This window comes from Numida meleagris, chromosome 2 (assembly GCF_002078875.1).
Source record: "Numida meleagris isolate 19003 breed g44 Domestic line chromosome 2, NumMel1.0, whole genome shotgun sequence".
NCBI lineage: Eukaryota > Metazoa > Chordata > Aves > Galliformes > Numididae > Numida > Numida meleagris.
The window spans coordinates 65,928,682-65,951,152 of record NC_034410.1 but is presented as its reverse complement, the minus strand read 5'-3'; the positions used below and the strand labels follow the sequence as shown (position 1 = coordinate 65,951,152).

General features: G+C 39.5%; 1 protein-coding gene across 1 annotated transcript in view; it reads left to right on the top strand.

Annotated features, from left to right (window-relative positions):
• The window catches only part of PHLPP1 (PH domain and leucine rich repeat protein phosphatase 1), a 133,713-nt gene that overhangs the window by 54,271 nt on the left and 56,971 nt on the right, over window positions 1-22,471 (top strand). The window contains exons 2-3 of the mRNA XM_021388919.1: window positions 18,196-18,392; window positions 20,739-20,864. Of these exons, the coding sequence (XP_021244594.1) occupies window positions 18,196-18,392; window positions 20,739-20,864 (323 nt within the window). The remainder of the gene's footprint in view (window positions 1-18,195; window positions 18,393-20,738; window positions 20,865-22,471) is intronic.

The following is a 22,471-nucleotide window of genomic DNA, read 5'->3' as shown; positions in this document are numbered from 1 at the left end:
TGAACTACCTTCTGAGTCTTTGAATATCAATATGCACAAATACATATATGAGAATCTCTTAAAATGACGTCATGTTTTAGTAGGCCTATAGGCAGATAAATATGCTTAGATTAATCATACAATCACAGAATGGCCTGGGTTGAAAAGGACCTCAGAGATCATTGAGGTTTCAACCCCCCTGCTGAGTGCAGGGTTTCCAACCACTAGACCAGGCTCCCCAGAGCCACGTCCAGCCTGGCCTTGAATGCCTCCAGGGACGGAGCATCCACAACCTCTTTGGGCAACCTGTTCCAGTGCATTACCAACCTCTGAGTGAAAAACTTCCTCCTAATATCTAAGCTAAATCTCCCCTGTCTCAGTTTAAAACCATTCTCCCTTGTCCTATTGCTATTCACCCTCGTAAACAATCGTACCCCCTCCTGTTTATACGCTCCCTTCAAGTATTGGAACGCCACAATGAGGTCTCCCCGGAGCCTTCTCTTCTCCAAGCTAAACAAGCCCAGTTCCCTCAACCTTTCTTCATAGGAGAGGTGCTCCAGCCATCTGATCACCTTGGTGGCTGTCCTCTGGACTCGTTCCAAGAGCTCTGCATCTTTCTTGTACTGGGGGCCCCAGGTCTGGACGCAAATCGAGCTTGAGACCCTCAGTAGTCTTCGGAGTCTTGTTGGGAAACTGAGTAAGGCAGCATGCAGGGCTTACAGAGCTGGAGATATCAGTGCCAAGGCTGTTATGCAGCTCATGTCATCTAGATGCACAGGATTGTGAATCAGAAATCTTAGTGACTTTGAAAATACTGCTTGCTTCACGAACAGGCAAGGATAGGGATGACTTGGTTGAATTTGTCAGTGTGGTCTGGCCAAGAGCCAAGTGTTTTCTTAACTAGTGGCAGGATCAGGTTTTCTTTATCTATCAGGTAGTGAAACAACCAGAGAGCCTGTTTGCTTATAGTATAATGTATATACTGAACTATGGGGCCCAGGTTTAAGATCCCAGATATGATACTATCATCCTATAAATAATAATGTGCTTTTTTAATTCAGTAAGTCTTTAAATTTAGTCTGGCCTACCTACTGCAACATCCCTAACCCGTGTAGTTTCTTGCAGGAAACAAATCCAGAGGCTAACCTTTGCCTGTTTTCTGTGCAAAATGTTCTATCTCAAATGGATAAATTGAAATGGTTCTTAACAGAATAGCTCTGAGAACGCGCTTGCCAACTGAGGGAAGCTGCTTGCTTTCTTCAAATCCAAACAAAGACCAGACAGGATATATTTGAAAGCCCTTTTTCATGATTCAGATCACTTGTCCTAGTTTCCAAAGGCTGACTTCAATAATACACATTTGAGGAGAACAATGGGGTATGTCAGTATTTGTCCTACCTCTTCTCTACTTAATAACATCCCAGTCCCATTATTTTATCGCTGCTCTCTTCCCATTGTTAAATAGCTTGATTCTGTCAGGTTGAATAAATATCTAAATTCTGTCTGCTGGAGAACTGCTCGGTTTCATCAGCAGATATAAATGACCCACAATTTCTAGAAAATGGAGCAGCACATTGTTGCTGCCTTTGCCCGTCTGTGGGCTGCCCCTCTGTACAGAGCCACTAAATTGGAAGCGAAGGGATGAGAACCGCAGCTCCTGGATTCCGTGGGCTGCACCTTTTGTGCTCTGAACGAGTAGGCAGCTGTGTGAGCCTGGCACCCGTGGGCTATACTTTGGCCACCCATGTGTTCATATATCAGGGATGATGGTAAAATAAATTGTTTTAACTGCTGATTGCCGCAGACATGCTGAAGTAGCATGTTGTATTTCGCGAATATGATTTGGAGCTAATGAAGCAGATCAGAGAGAAGCAGCCTTTTACGTAATGCCATTGCTTCAACACTAATATGACTAATCTATGTGGACAAGTAATGATGAACTTCTGAATGGCTTATTGCAGGATGCTTGAGTAACTCGGTTAGAAACAACAACCTTTGTGTTGGCACGATAATCTCCTTTTTATAAGAACAAGTGGCTGGGTTCTTTTCAAAAGCATACTATTTTTGTTTCAGAGCAGTGGGATGACAAGTCTTGGGGCAATGCTTTAATAAAACGGAAAAAAAAATCAGGCAAACTTTGTTATAATTGCTGGCTGGAAGATGTTATTTGGATCATCTGTGGATACAGAAGAAGAGGGTGGGATAGAGCTGGGGATACACAGTGACACAGGAGGTGTGCTGGGGTCTAGCTAAAGCTGATAATGGCCACCTACAGAACATTTTGCACCTTGCACCTGACAATATTTAGGTATGTGGTAATTTAGCCTTAAAGAAATAATAAAGAGCCTTAAGTTTTAGTGTACTCTAGAAAAAAAAAAACAACAAAACTTCTGTTAGTCCTGTGTGGGGAAATGCAGTGATTGAGTATTTTTCTATTTTAGGAATTCACTGGCTTATTTTACCTTTTTGTGTGTATGCTCCTGATGCTACTCTTAGTATACTAAGACTACTTAGTATACTAAGTAATGTAGAAGACTGAATAATACTTAGTATGAATCCACTGTCTTCTCTATTCATTGGTGGACTGTGTCTGTGTATCTGTTTTAACATGTTACTTCTGATGTGCTGTTCCGTGGTGTTGACTGACCCTCATGGAGAAGGGATGATACATCAAGTGCCTTGTATATTAAGTAAAACATGTGCATCTGCCATATCTACGGAATTTTATTAAACCCTTTTATCAGTAAGTGTGATATAGGTGCTTTGAATTTCTGTTGAAACTGAAACCTCATAACAAGGCAGTATACCAGAAGCGAGCTTTTCCCAGTTAGGTGGGAATAATGCAGCATCAAAAGAACTTACAGCATTCCCTATTTTTTCTGTCTGGAGTGGCCCTTATTTTTGTCACAGGAACACCTGCAGCAAGAAGCCATGTGAGTCCTGCACTTGGTAGCATCTTTTATATTTCAGTACATCTAGATTGTGAAAGCACTTAAAAGTGTTTTGTTCCTGGTTTACTTTAATTAAATAATGATTTTCTAATGTCATATTGCGTTACTCGTCTTAAGCGTAAGAGGAAAGTAGGAGTACATCAAATACTGTGGGTCTGACCTTATTTAACAGGAGTACTGTTATTTTTCTTCAGAGTTGTTTAGATAAAGCTGATGGTGACTTCATAAAGATTATTTGCACTTTGAAAGGGTAGGCTTCCAGAATGCGCCGTTTTCATTATTACAGTCTTCTGGCCAGATCTGTCCCTGAAACTGCTGCTGAAACACTTTTAGCTTTCAGCAGCCTTCCTTTATGGAAGAGATATGACTCTCTCTGATCCATCTTTGGGGTGATTACATTTAGTCACAGGGAAACTATCCATTGCAACTGTTTCCAAGAAATATGAGCTGTTGTTCTGAGGTTATCGTTGCAACAATTCTTACTTGAGACTATAATGCTTGCAAATAGATTTTGAAGAAAGTCCGACTGTGTAGAATTGTATTTACTTTGCTCCCAAACAGATTTTCTCCTAATGAGAGTTGGATGAACACAGCTGCTCTACTTCAGATTGCATAGAAAGCTGTAGAAGTATTTTTGTCTCTGGATTTTTTTTTCTGAATAAAACAAAATCTAGAAGGCAAGAAAAGCTGGGGATAGAAGTTGGCATTTCAATCCATTATCCTGAGGCCTAGCACAGTGTGGTGAGATCACTTCCATGCTCTCCACAAGCAATCTTTACGAAGGGAACATGAGAATTTATTTTTGGTGCATTGAATCCTCTGTGGCAAAAATGTGATACCACCTATGGATTCAGAATGTCTCTTTTGCATTAGTTTAAGAAGTCCTGGGAAAGCATACCTTTGTAGTTATGTCATAATTGCTTCCAGTAAAAGATAATAATAACATAAGGATCTTTTTTTTTGAGTAGAAGTGGTCTTCATTCTTACTTTAAAATGCCTAAGTTATGTAGGCTTGGTGTTTTCAAATTGAGTTGGTATGACCAATAATCCTTTCAGTGCTTGATTATGAAGCAAAGCAGTTCATCCAGGAAAAAGTTGTTTGCTCTAATGATCAGGTGCTGGTAGATCAATGAATTTGTTTTCCAAAGATGGTTAAATGATTTTGAAACCATGTAAAGCCCTTGGACTCCAACTACTTCATGTTTCAGTAAGACAGGACCATGTGACAGCTGTTAACGCTTTCCTGAGGCGGAAATCTCCAAGTCGGTAGTTCAAACAAAGCCTGTTTTTTGGAGAAGAGTGGTTGGTTTTTATCTCCTTAGCAAGGAGACCTCTGGTTGGCTTTTTGTAGACATGTGAGTGTTAGAATGTACTAGCCATCTCTGCAGAGGTGTCTTATAAATTTTAGCACCTTTCTTTCCCAAAGCTTGGCTAAATATTTTTGCTTCCTTTTTATCTTGTTATGACAACTATAGAGTTTTTTCAAATTGAGAAACCTGCTGAGCTTCCATGACGTGCGATATGGCGCTCTCAGTTCCTGATTGAGCTGTGGTCTAATTCATCATGTGTTTTGCATCATTTTTATCAGAAATTTGAGGTAGCGTCAGGAAAGCAGTCTCTGTCAAATTAAGTAAAACTCAACCTTGGTTTATGTGTTAAGCTTTAGGATGGCACTCAGGTTGGTTCATTGCTGGTGGAGCCAGCTTATGGAGACAGTGGTGAATTCTGCCCTGTAACTAACAAAAATTGAGACAAGGAAATAAAGAAAGTAGGAGGAATATAGAAGTATTAACTAACAGCGATTATAGGCAAAAGTTTTAATTCTCCCCAGGAAGAGAGGCCAAGAAACTTGTGGGAATGACTTTTGCTCAAATGGTATGTTGTATAAATTTTTGCATACAGTTACAGTGCTTGCCCAAAGCTTCTCTATGTGTTAACAGTCAAGACAATTGTACGCTTTTGTAGGAAAAAGATGAAGTAAATGTGAACCAAAGTGTTAAACTCACCTCATGGATTCTCATACTGTCTGAACAATTCTCATGACAAATACCTCACTGGAGCAGCAAGACAAATTACTTCTAAACAGCTTTTTATGCTATGACTTAATATGCAAAATGCAAATGGGATGAGGTAAACTACACAGTTCCTTTCCCTTAATTACGTTCCAGGTCACTGGCTTGCTTTGCTTCAAAAACCAGCAGGAGGCCAGTGCACAGAAACTCAGAGTTGTGAGTGGGACTTTAGGGCAAGACAGACTGAAGCAATTGAGGAAAGCATTTTGCTTCTCCCACCTTGTAGGGGCAGCTCTCCTGCCATGCTTCCTGCTAAATCTTTGGAGTCCTTCCACTAGTCTGAGTGTGTAAGTCTTCCTCTCATCATCTGGATTTGATAGCAAAGCCAACATATGCATTCATGTCTGTAGTTGCCTTTTTCCCATGTCACAAGCATGTGGCTCCCCAGGTTCTCATAGGAGTTAGTTCTGCTGGTGGCAGCAGCAACAGCTCCCTGCTTGAAACAGCACACACAAACATGCAGGTACACATGAAGATGACAGCAGCATCCCCGTGTGAAGATGACAACAGTTCCTAGCCTAGTTACGACTGAGAACAGATTTGGTTGTTTGGGCAGCAGAAGCTGACAGCTGCTGTTCCCCATTTTCCTTTGGGGAACCAGCATTGGTGGGGAGCAGGGGGGGGTTCAGCGGACTTGGTGTGCTGCCTAGTGCTGTGAAATATGTTTGCCAATGCCGATTGAGGCTTATGAGTTTACTGTGTGGGCAGAGTAATGGACCCTCTCTGGGGACTTAGCCCAGTTCCCCGTATCCTGCAGAACGCTGCAAGCAGCATCAGCCTTCTAGTAAGAATAGAAGAGCAGGCTTAATTTCAGTTGCAGTTGATAAAATAAGTTTGATTCCTATTCTTGCAGTGTCCTCTTTTGGTGTTATTTCTTCTTGTATGCTTTCACACTTAACATGTGAGGCAGCGTACCCTCTTTGAAGTATTTTCTTCTCACTTGTTTTTGCTTAAGATTTAGAAGAATCTGCATTCAAGCATGTATCCTTCATTTTTAGGCTCGTGCATATCCAAAATAATAATGAAACACAGGAAAAATAAATTGGATCTTCTCCATCTTTTACTTTTTCTCGAAAAAACACTCAACTGAATACTTCTGTGTGTTTCAACTTAAGACTCGTCGTCCTTTCTGTAGCCAAAGGTGAACTGTCCAGCTACAGGAAATCTCTTCCTACTTCACATTCCTGAAAATTAATTAAATCATCCATTAACTCAGTTCACCAGGCAGCACCTTACATTAAAAATACATATCAGTCTCAGTCTGAATATTACTAATCTGAAGTAAAATAGAATCGCATCAATTTGGAGGTTGACGTGTTTGACGTTTTGTACCCAGCACGCTTTTCTTGTGCAAAGTAAATAGTTCAGTGGTAATCAACTTTGATGATTGTTTTTCCCCTAATAATAAATTTTACTGAACTGATTTTTCTCCAGTATTAGAAATGAAACTATGTATTAACTATGTTAATAATATGAAACTATGTTAATAAATGAAACTATGTATTAACTGTCGTTAATACATAAGATTAAAAAAAAAAAAGCCAGCTTGCAAGTATAATGCATCCTTGCCCTCTTCTTTTTTGGCTGGAGTGGAGATGAAGATGTTTAGAACATAAATTGTGTGTGGGGGAAAAAAATTCTTCAGGAGTCTTAGTTCTTCCTCAAAGCAGAGTGAGTGGACAGAGAAATAAAAAAAAAAGATAGTATTTTGGGAAAGATTGCTTTCAAAATCTATCCAAGTGCCTTTAAAACTTAATCCTGTGAATGTTTGTGGATGGGCTAGCGTCATGAATTTCTCCTGTGTTTTTTTTTTTGACAGTGAGCTTCATACATGTTCTAGAAGGGTCAGACCTAGCAGTGATTTCTGAAGGAGGCCTTTATATTGTGGTTGTACCCAGTAGTACAGCAGAGCTGTGGAAAGGCAAGGCAAAGAAGGATTCTGATCTGTGCTCACGCGTTCCTTCTTGCTGAGTTCAGTACATTGGTTGCTGAGATTGCATAGCAGAGGATTTTTGCTGTTAGAGTATGCTTGTAAAATTGAGACCATTTGCATTCCACTGCACGGAGGTAACTTGTGAAATGACTTTCAGAGAAATAAATGTGATATGATCTCTTACTTTGTAAGAACCCAAACACTTAGACAATTGAACTGTCGGAGTGGGTGGATCAAAATAGAGCCCGCTTACATAAGATCTTGCATATTTTAGTTTTTATCGTGATTGCTTACAGGATGTTGGGTTCATCACAGACTTAGCAAGATTTAGATATGTTAAACTTAAAATGCTGTACTTTTTGAGAGGGAAGATGGGTGTTGGGGATTTGTTCTCCTTGAGAGGAGATCACATGCTGGTACTGGACATGGTTTGAGAGATGGGAAAGTTGGAGTTTCTCTGCTTTTTCTGAGTACACAATTTAAATGGTGTCTTTTAGCCACAGTATTTTTTTTCCAGTGGTACAGAAAGCATTCATTTCTGTGACAGAAAAATGAAACGTTATGGTCTGTCTGCAATCAGTATACATAAACAGGCTTTTTTGAGCTCTGTATTGTACTGAACATTGTCCAGCTGGACTGCTGTTCTTTCTTGGTATTGAAAGGTCTTGTCAAATGCCAGTAAAGAAGGTGCTCAGTGTTTAGGATAGGTTTCTTGGGTGTGTGGTTGGGCACTTCAGACTCGTTTGGGTAATGGTGCCCTCACTGAGAGGGGAGAGCTTTGCCGAGTAGCCCCAGCTTCAAATTGATCCTGCCAGTGTCGTGCAGTGTACTCAAACACTTAGGGATTTCTTTCTAAAATTATCATGAGCCAGAGTTAGTCGTACTCTAACTTCAAGTTCACGGGGTTGTTTTTAGCATACTCACTTTCCTGTCAAAGCTGAATTTTGATCTTGTTTTAATTTTATCTCAGAACTTCCTGTCTTAGAAGTGGCTTCAGGAGCTCTTAATGGGACTGTGTGCTTGAAAAACTGGACCCTTGCACAGGCTTTTTCTTCTCTCTGTATGGATGTGAAAATTTTCAATGTTTTTCTTACAGAGGTGTGTAAAATAAAAAGGGAATTTTTAATTCTTAAATTCTGGAAGCCTTATTAGCCTGCACTTAGAGTTGTACTTTTAGGGACCCTTGGAGTGCTTTGGACAGAAAACTGATGGGTTTGGGATGACTCATGTGTGATAGTTTATTTTAATTTAGAGGGAATGGAAACAGCCAATCTCTTCTGGTTTTTCTGTTTTTCCTGCCCTTTGTAATGAAACTGTATGACATGCACTCATAGACAATTCCCATATGCTATCCGGTTACTTCTAGTCTCCGTTGCAGGGGGAAAAAAAGAAGAAAGTGGCAATCCTGATATCTGGGGACATGCGATAAATCATCTCTGCCTCTGTTTCCATGGGTAGAAAGGCACTGAGAATAATGTTCCCTTTCATGTTTCTTTGTGATACATATCTCCCACTCCCCACTGTTTCCTTGTTCTCTTACTTTAGAAAATCAGCTGTTCTTTCCTTGTTTTTTTTTTTCCTCAGATGTGTGCTCTGAAGTACAGAGTTCTTATGTAAGTTGACTCTTACTAGTGCATATTTGCATGCATTTACATACACATTTAATGTATGTCAACATAATCCACCCTTTGTCATGTAAAATTAAAAACCCAAACACTTGAATGACAAGTCAGTGGAGAGAGAATCAACGGGGCACCTTCTTCAGCAACCGTGGGAGCTATAAGCAGGCAGAGATCAAGGTAGTGAAGCTTTCTGAGGGCAGCTGTCAATCCAGTCTCTGCATTTCCATCATCCATACTTCTGCACAACTCTTTGCAGATGCTCTTGCTGTTAAGAGAAAAGTTAAGGAGGACATGTACATTTCTGTAGCAAGTTGAGGTGGCTGGCTTTAAGGATGGATTAAGACTGGTTCACAGGGACATTGCCCAGCTGGAATTCGTTCTAGTCATAGCGTGGAAATATTGTGTTAATGAAGTTGAATTAGAAATATTTAGTGTTTAAAACGAAAAGTTATTTTGTCTGACTAATATGCTTGCACTTTTTCTTCTGGGTTTTGTATTTTTCTGTCTTATTGTAACTTGAAGTGGCCACTCTGTTTTACCTACTGTTCCATTTTTTTTTTATTTACTGGGTAATGCTTGTAGGTGTTGACTGTTTTAAATCTGGCCTTCTTTTTACAGTCCTAAACTTTGAAGGGACTTTATCAGGCAGCATGAAATGGTATTTAACATCTTTAAATACCATTTCATTTTAAAATTATTTGGGATTTTTATTCTAGACCTAATTGAGATGTGCTAGTAATAGCTTTGTAATACTGCACAGAACTGTTTTGACATAAGATGCTTATCAGCTGAGTCCTATAATGAAGCTTGCATTTAGATTTTGATCTATACAATACTGCTGGTACAGTAGTCTATTGTAGGAAGTGTCATACTTAAAATGCTTTACCTTTATAGGAATGTAGATCACCATATACTTCTAGATACGTTGTAGAATACCAGATATAGTTCTTTCTAGTGAAAGAGAAGGTAGAAAAGCTTTTTCCTTGCAATTTGAATACATTTAACATGCAAAAATAGTTTAATCATCTTGAGGTTTATGGTGTGTTAGTCTAGAATACATTGACAGAGAGCATTTGTATTATATGTGATGTTCCTATTAAACAATGCTTGATCTAGTGTGCTCAAAGTGCTTGTTCCTCTGTAGCTGTATTTTTAAAATATTTGACTGTCCACATCTTCCAGCCTCGGGATAAGGCAGGTAAGTACAGGACTGTGGGGAGCTTTGCTCAATTTCTGCTGGTAAGGAGCAGCGATTTCTCTTTGTAGTACTAAGGCATATAGATGAACTTTGAACTTCTGCCAGGGGCTGTCATTGTTCCTCCTCTGAGGAGCGTGCATTCAAGTAGTTATTTTGAGCTTACTTGCTGCGCTTCATGTTGAGCATCTAATGCTGATAAAACCTGAAAGCTGCTGTTAACTTCAGTTGAAGTCATCAGTGCAACTTTGCTCTTGAATTCTATTAAGGTTCTAGCTTTGCCTAAAACAGTTGGTTAGCTCAGAGCTTTTGCCAATACAGCAATTACATTAGACTTGGAATGCCAAGGATTTTTGTCTGCTTGTGGCTTTATTGTGCTTTGGGAGTATAATAACTAAAAGTCAGTTTTGCATGACTTCACAAAAAGTGCATTTCCAGCATTCTCTTCTTTATAAGAGAGAATATTTTATATATTCTTTGTATTCTTTAATCCCTCTTTATAGGGATTGAGTTGGGGGAGAAAAGGGAAAGGTGGATTCAGCGGTTATTGGGTTCTATCCTACTGAAGTTGTGCTCTTTTCCAAGTTGTGATACTACTGGCATATTTGTAAAGCAAAACTTTTTGACCCTATCTGTTCAATTTTTAACTTTTTAGTATTAGTGTATACAGTTGTAAATGGGTGCAGAAAGTTGGATTTCTATGTTAATAAGGGTTAGCATGAAATGTGTTGCTAAAGTAGTCTTGGAATTATAAGTAAGATGTAAGATAGAGGGACAAGTCTTCTCAATATTAGATGTACGCTGCCTTAAATTTATTTTAAGCAATTGGTAGAATATCTCACTGAAGAACTTGAACATCTTCATTAAATGAATCAAGTTCAAGGTGAGAAGGTTGTTTTAGATGGTACTTCCTGGAATCCTGGATACCAGTAATGGAGCTTTTTTAATAGCCCTGTTCAAGCATGGCAGGAAGAAAACTTCTCCTGATAGTTCCTTCTTCTCATGGTATTTCAATTACTTTCCCTGCAGAAGTGGGGTATGGTGCTTTCCCAATTGAGTTTTACTACTGAAGGAGATTCTTTATGAATGGAGCTTTATGAGCCGCCTTCAAACTGAAGCATTTAAGTAGTTGGGCATAATACTAGAGTTCAACTTGCGCTCCGTTGCTTCTAATGGAAGCAAAAGTGAGGGTATCAAGTGTGCCTTGAATGTTGTTGGTTTTTTTCCCTGAAACAATCCTGTCTGTCTGCCTGCCTGCATGCAAGTTGCTTAAATTTCCTGCAGACAAGTGAGGAGAGTGAGTGGCAAGTGCTTTGGGCTGAGTTTGAATGTGAAGACCTCTGTTTCAGCCACAGGAGCGCTCTGCAGGGAAAGCTGAAGACTGGATGAAGAGTTTAAGAATACGTGGGTTTTAAATACATCTTTAGGATGTGTTCTTCAGCTTTTGTTTGCTTGTGCTATACTACTTAACTGTTAAAAAGCTTCAAGAAACTTAAGAGCAGCAAGATCTGCAATTCACTAGTTAAGGTGAAAACAACTGGATTGCAAGGCTTTGGATCTTCTGCCTCTGCATAGTAATCCAGATGAACTCGTGCTGCTTGCTTTTAATTGCAGGCAGCATCCTGTTCAACACTGCACCTCAATCATCCTGGCACTGAAGTCGTTCTATGTCAACAATGAGTCTGTGTTCTGCTGAATCACTGTTCCTTTTTATTCTCTCAGAAGCTGTTTGCTTATGCAGGTTGATGCTGAGCTTTTGATACTGTACCTATTGCAACTGTTTTCCTCTGAATAAATACCCAATACCTGATAGAAATACTGTTAAATTTTGCTTGCAATGTATTTTTAACTGTTGATACCATATTTTCAGGTCTCTTGTGTGGAAGCAGTGAGAATAAGATACAGGAAAGTATGAAGTGAACAAAAATTGAACTTCGAGGGGGAAAAAAAACAGGGAGTTATTTGCTGTACTAAGAAATTCATACAAACCTTTCTTCTAGTGAGGATTTAATGGAAATGGAAGGCAGGATTATTGCTATGGAACTGGTGACTGTGTTTTATTGCATCATATCACATAGTGATGATGCTTCTCCTTGAGGATGATCTTCCAGTAAAGTAGGAATAAGCTTCGTAAAGACTGAAAGCGTGTCTGTCTTCTACTCTGTTTTGTCTCATAGAGAACATTTATTTAAGAAAAAGCTGAATTGAGACAGTTTAAAAAAAAAATGCAACACTTTGCATCTTGGTGAAAAGGTGTTGGGCTTCAAGCATTAGGGCTTGTGAACTGCTAATTTCTAAAGCAATAAACCACTTCAGCTCTTCCACCAGCTCCCATATTAATATGGAGAGCACCAAAATGCTGCAAAAGTCTGTGTGAACAGTTACATGCCCACAGAAACAATGTAGTGATGTCTGAGTCCCTGTTCCACAGAGCAATACGGAATCAATCAGCAGCTGTGTTAAATCTTGTAGGAATTTGTAAGAGTCTAAGTAGATTTGAGTGCAAAAATTCAAGTCCTTAGTTTTGGAATGGTTTTGCTAGTTAAACTTTACCTTATATATGTTTGATGTGTTATCTCTGCAAAAACATCCTCTGATTGCTGATAGAGACTACTAGTTGAATCCTTGGTCTTGAATATAAATAAATGTAAAACTTGCTAATTTTGTTTCTGTTATTAAATTATAAATATGGTACACTCAGCAAGGAAAAACACAATTAGCATGTGAACTGTAAGAAGGCTTTATTCATATTCTTAAAATAAAAATGAGAACTGTGCAGTAACTTCAGGGTTTTTACTCATGTTCTTGTGCTTCCTGTGCTTGCTCCCATTTTTTTTTAAATCCACCTCACTGCTTTATTTTTACACGTCATCGCACTGGGACCTTGCCTGAAGTCATCATGGCTATGCCTAGTGTGACTACAGTGCAAGAGGAAGCAACCTTAAATGACTGAAATGCTTCAAAAGTATTGCAGGAAATAGCTTTCTCTGTGTTTAATTAAAGGATTTGGGCAGAAGTAGAATGCAGAAGAATCTGGTAGTAAGGGTTCAGCAATGGTACACCAGCCTGTACTTGCTGTGTACTAAGGGATACTGCTTAGTAGGGAAATATTGGTGGTACGTGTATGGTTGGACTTAAATGATCTTGGAGGTTATTTCTTTTCCAATCTTGGTGATTCTCTGAGTGTGGTGGTTGTGTGTTGGGGGTCTGTAGGGAAAGGCTGGGGCAAGGTTTTTCCCAATGTCAAGGCAGAGGAATGCCTGAGGGGTGGTGTTCTGGGTAGGCGCTGAGGCATCCACTTGCTCTGTTGATTTCACTGTCTCAGCTGGGAAACCAGCTGGCTTTCCTCACTAGATTCCAACCAGCATCTTCAAACTGACTGCTGGCTTTTGACTTGTACATGGTGGATATGGGGGGAAAAAAAAACCACAACACTTGATGTTTATGTGTTGGTGTGGGTGTAGTATCTTGTTTCTGAAATTACTTACTGAAAGCTCTAGGTGGGCTTAATTACATATCCTCTCCAGTGACTACGCTGCATGTCTGGCCTCCGTGTGCTCTTCCTCTGTTCTCCATACTGAACTGTTCACCCTGAGCTGTTGCCGTGGCCTTTCTTTTGGTCAGTGGGAGACAAGAAATGAAAGCAGCTGGGTTTGCCTGAAAGGGCTTAAGGACAGCTCACAGTGAGCAGCTGATGTGGTAGGGTTGATGCAATGTTGGCCTTAGGCCAAGGGCCCGGCCATGTGCAGATGAGAATATTGACCTCTGTTGCTGGCCCAGCTGCAGCTGAAAAAGACCATCCCTAAATCAGGGCTGAGACTGAGTCCTTCAGTCTCTTCTGAAAAGCCTTGAACTTGGACGCTGTCGCCACTGAGCATCCAGCCTTTGATACCATTAGTACCTGAGAGTGCTCAGTAAAGGCAGTCTAGTCCTTCCAGTGAGCCAGCCAGCTGTGTCATGTGCATCTCAGAACTGCTGGCTTTCAGACCAATATTAGCAATAAAAATAAAACCTGTAGCACAAAAGTGAATGTGTCTCTTATGTTAACGCTTTCCTCCACTCTTATTTTGGTAATGTCTTAAGTAGTTCTTTGGAGGCAGACTTCATTGGCTGTACTTTCCAAACAGGGTGGAATAAGTACTTGCAACTTAATCAGCCGTAGAGCTTTAAGAGCTTTCTCCTCCAAATACTCTTTATGTCTCATAACGAGCTGGTATTTCATAATTTCTGATGGTAATATATTCCATATGCCTTCTACTGCTAGGATGAAGAGCTCTACTCAGCATCCAAAGCAAGTGGCTGTGGGTATTTAGTAAGATTTAAAATCTTTGCACTGGGTTAGAGTCAGTATGTTGTGCAGCGGTGGCTTCCTCGAGCTGCTCGTTGCAAAATCTTTGTGTTTTAAGATTACTGAAGGGTGTCTGGTGTCCCGTGCTTCCTGTGAATGGCTCATGTTTCTAGAGAGCTGTCCTGCCATTTTGATCAAATCCCCTGCTTTTCTTTGTCCCTGTTTTTAAATACCAGTAGTTTCCCTCCAGGACTTAGGGCAAGCTAAAACTGAGAGGAATTCAACCATGAATGTCAAGATAGCCAAATGAGTGGTCTGTTCGTAATTCCTTGAGGCATCTCCTCTAATGCTTCGTGCGGAACAAAAGTCCTGTTGTGGGTGTGCTTAGGAGCTGCAGTAGTTTTGGAGTCCTGACAAGAATGAAAAATAATCTTTTTATGGTTTCTTGCTAGAACACTCCAACTGTTCTGGTTGGGCTTAGCGTTTGAAAAACATTTTCTGGTATGCAAGTCTTCTAGTTGCTCTGGCATATTTGTCTCCACTCTGATTGAGGCAGCGATAATTATCTTCAAGCTTCTGGCAGGATTTGAATTTGTGTTTCAAGTCAAAGGATCATCGTTACCTTTTTATCTGTGCAACTGTCAGCTCCAGTATAATATCACAGGTCCCACTGAAAACTTGTCAGCTCCCTCTGGGTATAGTTAACACTGAAGAAAAATCTTAACGTGAATCTCACGCTATCTTCTGAATCTCAAGTGGGAGGTCTGAGACAGAGGATGATTTCAGAACGGGCGATCCTTTTACTGAAAGAAGTGTTTTTACCAGCACTGGTGTCTTGCTCAATTGATTTTTGGTGGTGGCACTCTGATTATACCGTACCTTGTGCTCTTTGGTCCTTCGCCTAAAGGTATTCTGGTGACGTTCTTCTTGTCCCATCCCTTCTGTATCTGTTGAGGGAAAAGGCCATTTGCACTAATTGCTGGTGCCTTCTCATTTGATTATTTTTCAAGTCGTAAATAGCATGGGTACACGTGAGTCTTCCTTTCCTTCCTGCTCCCTGGGTGCCAGTGGCGTGCTCTCTGGCAGGAGCTGGCCGTGGGGCGGTGTGACACTCTGCCACCTGCTGCTTTCCTCGGTGAAGTGAGGAGCAGTGAGCATTAGGGTCGCTGCACCTTTCTCGAGTCCCATCCCTCTTTTATTGTGGCTGTAATTCCATAACCTGCTCACGTTTCAACCTTTCCTGCCTGTGTGCTCTTTTTGCCAGCAAATCTGAGCTCTTAAACACTGTTCAGGCTTATCTTTCAGTCAGCAAGTTTGTTTCTTTTCTGTCAGCTTTTACACTGAATTACCTGCAAAACTTCAGCGCATTTAGAGATCTTTACTTAACCTCTAGTGAAAAACAAAAGAAGTCAGCAGCTTCTGGAGTTTTTTTTCCTTGCATGATAATGAAGTATTTTGATAGTATTAAGATCCTATTAAGTCTGAATGATAACAACTGAATGGTATATGAGCAGAAAATACATCTCAGGCAACATTATGTGATCCAACATCTAATGTAGATTTTGCAAGGTATGTATGGTGTGTACAAGAATAAGAAGAGAGAAACCTTTTGCTATAGTGAAATAGGCTCAGTATTTTAGTTCTGCACGTTCCCATCAAGAACCTTTTAGCTTTGGTTTAGCAAGAGGCAGTACTTGTTAGGAAAATGTGTCTTAAGTGCTTAGAATTTGAAGGGGACTGTTGTAAAAACCTTTGTAGCTGAAAACTTTTACCCTGGTAATTTTTCCATCAAATCTCTGTGATGTGAGAGAAAGTACAGTTCATACCTAGCATGGAGACTTTGTGATAGCTCTGTTCTGACTTTTCTAGTAAACATTTACTAATGATGCTAATTATTAATGTGACTTGCAACATAACTGCCTCTGAATTTAGCTGAAGTTTGAAGAATTTCCATTTAGATGCTACAGGGTAGCTTCACAGGTCCAGCTGTACCAAACTTCATGGAGCTAGTTCAAGAAAACAAGTGGTTTAATCTGGTTCCAGGAAGGCGGCTTGTCAGGTTCCTGGCTCTTTTCCTGTTGATTTTCTGAAGCTTCTCTAATTTTCCAGCACCCTTTGTGAAGTGCGAGCACCTGCTGTCATATCCCAGTAACCATTTTGCCAGTACAGTAGAGAGGGTAGTGTTACTTCTCTGTTGTTTCTGAAGGTTCTTGTGTTTCATGCTGAGGCTGCAGCACTGCAGTGGGATCTCATGTTCTTTGTTATCCACCTGTAATCCGAAAGAACTTCTGAGGATTGGTGTTTTCCCCCAGAATCGTGCCCTGGGAGACAACTTTACTTGAAATATCACTCTTGAGTTGAAACTGTCCATAGTCCTGGCAACTGTTCCTTTTACAACCATACTTTTGACAATTCACAGGTACTTTTTACTCCATTACAGAGATTTTTATTGTATTTTTTGTTGTGCAGCAGTTTCTTTGATCAATGCTTTGCAGTATCAAGTCCCATCATTCTGCACAGACTAGATAAACTATCAATTACTTTAGCAACCATGATTTTCATATTTCATATTGATTTGGCTTTTGTGTTTAGTTAGGGTTGAGATGATCTATTTTACTTGTATTCCTTAACAGTGCTATGGCTTTATAAAGAATGGATATTCTTTACTTCCCTCTGTTCTGTTGGGCTTAAGAGAAGTGTTTATTCGCAGCTTCTGCTGTTGGATTTGAATTTGCTTGGTAGTGAAGTTACTGCTTTCTTGGGGCACCCAGATTTTTATTAGCACTGAGGTTTGTCTTTTAGCTTCAAGCAACAGTAACGTTCCTGCAGATCCAAACTAGCAGGCATTGGTAGCCTAAATGTTACTGCTTATTAGAGCTGAGCAAGGCTAACTCTGCCTAGGCATTGGCTCATTAATCTGGAAGGAAGATTCAAAAGGCTGCTCCTTAAGGTAAGGGTAAGAATTGGCATGAGGCAGGTGAGGGTGAGAGAACTACAGTGAGACGACCACATGGTAGGTGTCTTCTATCTCAACTTAAGTAATCTGAAGGCCAGAGCAGACTCATTGAGACAAATGAGCTGTTGTATGAACAAGAATACTAATAGCAAGTTAACGGAATAGCGTGCAGCACTTGTCACTGCTTTAGTTTAATTAGCACTGTTCTGAAAATATTGGGTTTAGAAGAGAGGATCAACTCCCTGCTTTTCTGAAGAACCAACCAGTTATTAATGCTTTGGTTTATTAATTTAAGAATTCTGTTAAATATTAGTGTAGGAAAATAAATGGTTTATATTGCCTTGTGATTTGGAAGCTACCTGAAGCTACCGTAGCCTTTGGTTCTTCATCCATGTGAACTCCTTTGCAAAGTTTCACTAGTACTGGTGTTCTTCAAGAAATCTCAACTTCTTTAACTTGAACATGATTACCTTGTCTATATTAGTATATTTGGATGAATCCAAATGTAAGGGCTGGATTATTCAGGGTTTGATATGATAACTTGAAATAGATAAATTCTTCAGATTAGAATGAGTAAATTCCTGTTCCTATTTATGTCCTAAAAGAACTGGATACTCTTACAGAGATGTGAGAGAGATTCTTGTATTTGTGTTGTCCTTGTTAATGATGTGTTTTTGGAGAGCAGAATATTCTTAATAGGTAGAGTCTGAGCCACATAAACCATCATTTAACAGATTTGGTCTAATTGTTAGCCTTGTTAATTATCTTAGTAATAGTGAATTTGTTGTAATACAGACGAAAGTACTTCACCATCTCTGAAGGTCTTCTCAGTCTGAAGCAGGGTCTTTGAGGGGCTGCATTGTGTACTACCTCTGCTGTGGCATTTGGACTGAACAGGTGGGCTGGAGCAAGAGTAGGAACTGTATGCTTAGGGTAGCTATTGAAGTTACTCCGCCGTGATGCTAAGGATGGCTAGAAGAGAAACAGAAATGCAAAGGTGTGAGTGTGTGTGCGGTACATCACCCCCTTTTGCATGTACCAAATGAAGGTAACAGAGTATCAATTACTTGATTCTGAAGCTGTTGTCACTTGTTTCACTGTGGTCTGTAGCTAAAGAACTTGATGAAGTCCCAGGATGACTTGAATGAAAGAGGCAGAAATTTTCCATGATTAAATGGATGTTTTTGTTTCCATTTCAGGAAAGCCCCACAGCATTGGCAGCTCCGAGCGAATTCAGCTCTCAGGAATGTACAATGTTCGAAAAGGGAAAATACATTTGCCAGTCAACAGATGGACAAGACGTCAAGCTATCCTTTGTGGAACATGCCTAATTGTCTCATCAGTAAAAGAAAGCCAGACGGGAAAGATGCATGTCCTCCCTTTAATTGGTGGAAAAGTAAGATTTTATTTTTACTCTTATTTTATGCATTTGCTTGCTTAATCCTGTCTTTTTTCTCATGGAGAAGGTCACCTTCATTTGCCGTGATTCCTAGCCCCTCCCAAAACCTCATTTCTGTTTGAGAAAGTCAGAGTATATACATAATTTTTGATTACAGTCATATTCATACATAATGATTTGAAATGTATGGATTGAAATGCTAAGGAAAAGTGAGGGGAATACATTCAGTTGCCTTGTGTGCAGTGTTTTATACACATAACAGTGTTTAATATGCATAGAAGTTCACAACCAGAGGATTCTTGAATCTGTATTTTGTATGAAGTTTACCATGTCTTTTCATCAGTTTTTATCTGTGCTGTGTTACTCTAAGATCTGAAAATTAACCAGTAATGGCAGTTCTTGTGTTTTGGGTTGGTTTTCTATTGGTTTTTTTTTCATTTTCAGCTTTATTAGTGTAGTGATCTAATGTAAGCCAGCAGCAACAAATATTGTCATTTGCAAAAAGCTGAAACTGACTTTTTTTCAGACGAAATGTATCTAAAACATAGAGGATTCTGTCTGATCATGAGGGAAGGTGTTTTTTTTTCCCACTACGTCAGTGACTGAGCACTGACACAAGCAGACCAGAGATGTTGCGGAGTCCCCTCCTTAGAGATATTCAGAAGTTGCCTGGCCATGGTCCTGGGCAGCCTGCTCTAAGTGGCCCTGCTTGAGCAGGGGATTTGAACAATATGACCTTCAGAGATCCTTTCCACCCTCAACTGTTCTTTAGATCTGTGGAACTTTACTAAAGACAGTAATATTTATACCATTACCAGTTCAGCCTGAATAGTGTTTCAGAGTGCTATTATTGGCTTGATTAGTCAAGGTAATGGAAAGAGAATCGTTAGTCTGAGGATGAATTCACACCTGAAATAATGCTGTTTTACTTTGTGTACCGATAAGTTTGATTCTTTGGAGTCACTGGGAGAGGAAAAAGGCTTCATAATATTGTATGCGCAGACTGGAGTTGATGTGTTATTATACACTAGCAATGTGGACAGTAGTAAATTCCATGAGTTCTGTTCTTTCACATTTTCATAATTCTTCAGCTCTTCCCTGGAGGTACCAAAGTAGAGTCATTTTCCCCTCTTTTAGCAGCAGTGTGTGAACTCTGGCAGTGAGTTGTATTCCTGACTGCAGCACACTTAAGAGGGCAGAATTCTTGTCCTTGTTGGCCTTCTCTTTGAGAAGAAAATACTTGGGTTTTTTTAATTAAATAAGTGTATTCTGTTGGCACAGAAATACCTCACAACAAAAAACATGAAAACTGTAAAGCTGAAAGTTAACAGTAAATTCTAAAAGAAAAAGAGAACCAAGCAGAGAAAAAAAATGGACTGAGGGCTTCTGCTGACAAACCTTGAGTGGAGGATGCTTGGCACGGAACTTAGCGTTTTTTAAATTATCACTCAGAAAATATTCTTTCTAAACCTCATAAATACTCTGCACTTCCTGGTTTGCAAAGGCTTTCCAGAATGCAGCGCTGAGACACCGAGACCATAAGTTGTGTGGGACTGTGCGTGTGTGGCAGGATGATGATGTATTCTGGGGTGTTTTCAGCGAGTTGAGAAACGCCAAAGAATTTAATTGGGGTGTAAGAGAAGCATTTGGTTAAGCTTGATTTTAATAATCAGGAGTATGAATTATTAAAGACAGCTGTATATGTGTTTCCTTAGGAAGCCTTCTACGGTGCTGTCTCTTAAAATGTCATTCTCAGTGCTTTCCTTCTTTATGGTGGTGTCTTTATATCTTGCATGCTGTACTGAAGATAGCAACCAAAAATAAGGTTGCAGATACCTTGGGGGAAAAAATTGCAAAAAAAAAAACCCAACCAACCAAACAAAAAAAACAGGTTTAGGGGAATCAATCTCCAGAGAAACCTTAAGTGTTGAAAATAGCAGCAACATATTTTATTCCAGTATCACCATCCACTATCAGTTCAAACTCAAATTGTTGCCAAATTTATCTGCCTGCAGCATCTCCGGTTTGCATATCTTTTGTTCATGTAACAAGAGATTAAGTCACGTGGCTAGGAATTTTTTCAGGCATTTTGTTTGTTTTAGAAGTTTATCTAGTATTTTGGAAAACAGACAAGCAAGTTTAAAGGTTCTGGTTCTGTTCTTATTCCTTGCTTGTGTAGATTGCATGAATATTTGACAGTTAAGATCCAGCTTAAGTACTTGAGAGGGTTTAGTACAACTCTGCTTGAAGAGCTCCTCTTGAACACACATTAATTTTCTCTGGTGCGCTCTGTAGAGAGGTTTTTGTTTCTTGTTCACTAACAGTTTTATGCCTTTACTGTAGGTGGAAGAAGTGAAAAAGCACCAGCACTGCTTAGCGTTTAGCTCTTCTGGACCTCAAAGCCAGACTTACTACATTTGTTTCGATAACTTCACTGAATACTTACGATGGCTTCGACAAGCATCGAAGGTGAGAACATTGATTCCTGAATGGGATTTATAGTGTTAACCCCAGTTCTATCCTCCGTACAGCAATGTAGTCTTCTGGGTTCACATTATTATGAACTTGTGCTGCTCTTTGTAGTACACAAAGAGTGGAGTTCTTTGGGAGCTCTTGATAACGGCAGTAGCAAGGTGAATTTTTCTGTCTGTGCTGAGACTTCTGTGTACTGTGGTTGTGTAAGCAAAGTGCTGTGTTAAATTGTCTCCCTTTTCTCATCTGAACCATCTGGACGGATGGAGTGAGATCATTAGAACATGAATGATGACAAATATAACTGTCAATTAAAATTTAAAAGGCTGTATTGAAAAACTCTGACACGATTTTAGGTTTTATTAATTAGCTCCCTACACAGATCCCAAAGCCTACATTCCTAGAGCTGAGGGATTGTTTCCTTACTTGGTTGCTGAATCACTCTTCAGTTTTATAATTGATTCTTTTTAATAAGCAAACATTTTATGTCAGTTAGAAAAACTTACTAATTAATTCCTTCCTAAGGTAAATTTTATGGTATGTTACAGGAGACTTTTTTTAATGGGAATTTATGTCTTGCATTATTTCCTTTGACATTTCAGTTCCACTATGTGTTATTGAAAGGCTATTTTTTTTTTTGCAGTTACCTGGTTTATCTCAATGCTGCCACTTCTGGATAAATCCTCTCTGATGTATTTTGTGTATGTTGACTCACTGATTTTTTTTTTTTTTTTTTGCTATGCAAGTTCTCTTGTGCTGTTAGCACTCTGGTTTTCTAGTGGTTCCTAAACTGTCCATTAGTTATTACTTGATACAGCTGTTTGTGTTCTTTCCTATGTTAAAGCAACTAGTTTTTGTATAGTACTATTTGGAAATATTTATGGCACACTAGAGCTGTTTGGTCTTTTTAGATTGCAATAATGAATTTGTCCAGCATACTGCCAATGGTACAACCTGAGTTGCATGTTCTGTTTTTGTAAGAGACCTGATTATTTTGTCAAACTTTCTTTTGAGCAATAACAGTTGCACCTCTCAGCACACGCATCATTTAAAGCGTCCTTTGTGTTTTCTCTAAGTTTTAAAATTCTTTTAAAAGACTCTGTTTTGGCATCCTTACTGGGTCTGTTGAGGCTCAAGGTACAAATCCCCAGCGCATGTTTGCGAGACGGTAAGGTATGGTCTGTCAGATTCTTGAGTTCTTGCTGCTTTGTGATTCTGTCTGGGAGAGTAATGTCCTTTCATCTCCAGAGGCTTTGACATCAGATAAATGAAAGGCAAACCTAATGAGTGAGAAAAAAATAGTGTAAAACAATGAACTTCAGAAGTAGAGATAAATGGCCAGAAAGCCCCTCTGAATTACTGGCAGCATAAGCTCACTCTGTGCCTTGCTGTGCTTCCCTTTTTCTCTCTGGTTCATCCAAATGACTAACAGCACTGGGAAGGTAGCCAGTATGAGAACATATCCCCATGCACTCATGAGATCCTCCTGTTTTTCTTATGTAAGGGTAGAAATAAAATACATAGTTTGTCTCTTTTCAGACCCTCAGAACTGAGGAAACTATACTTTTTGGTAAAAACAGGAAAAAAATTTTTTTCAGGAAAAA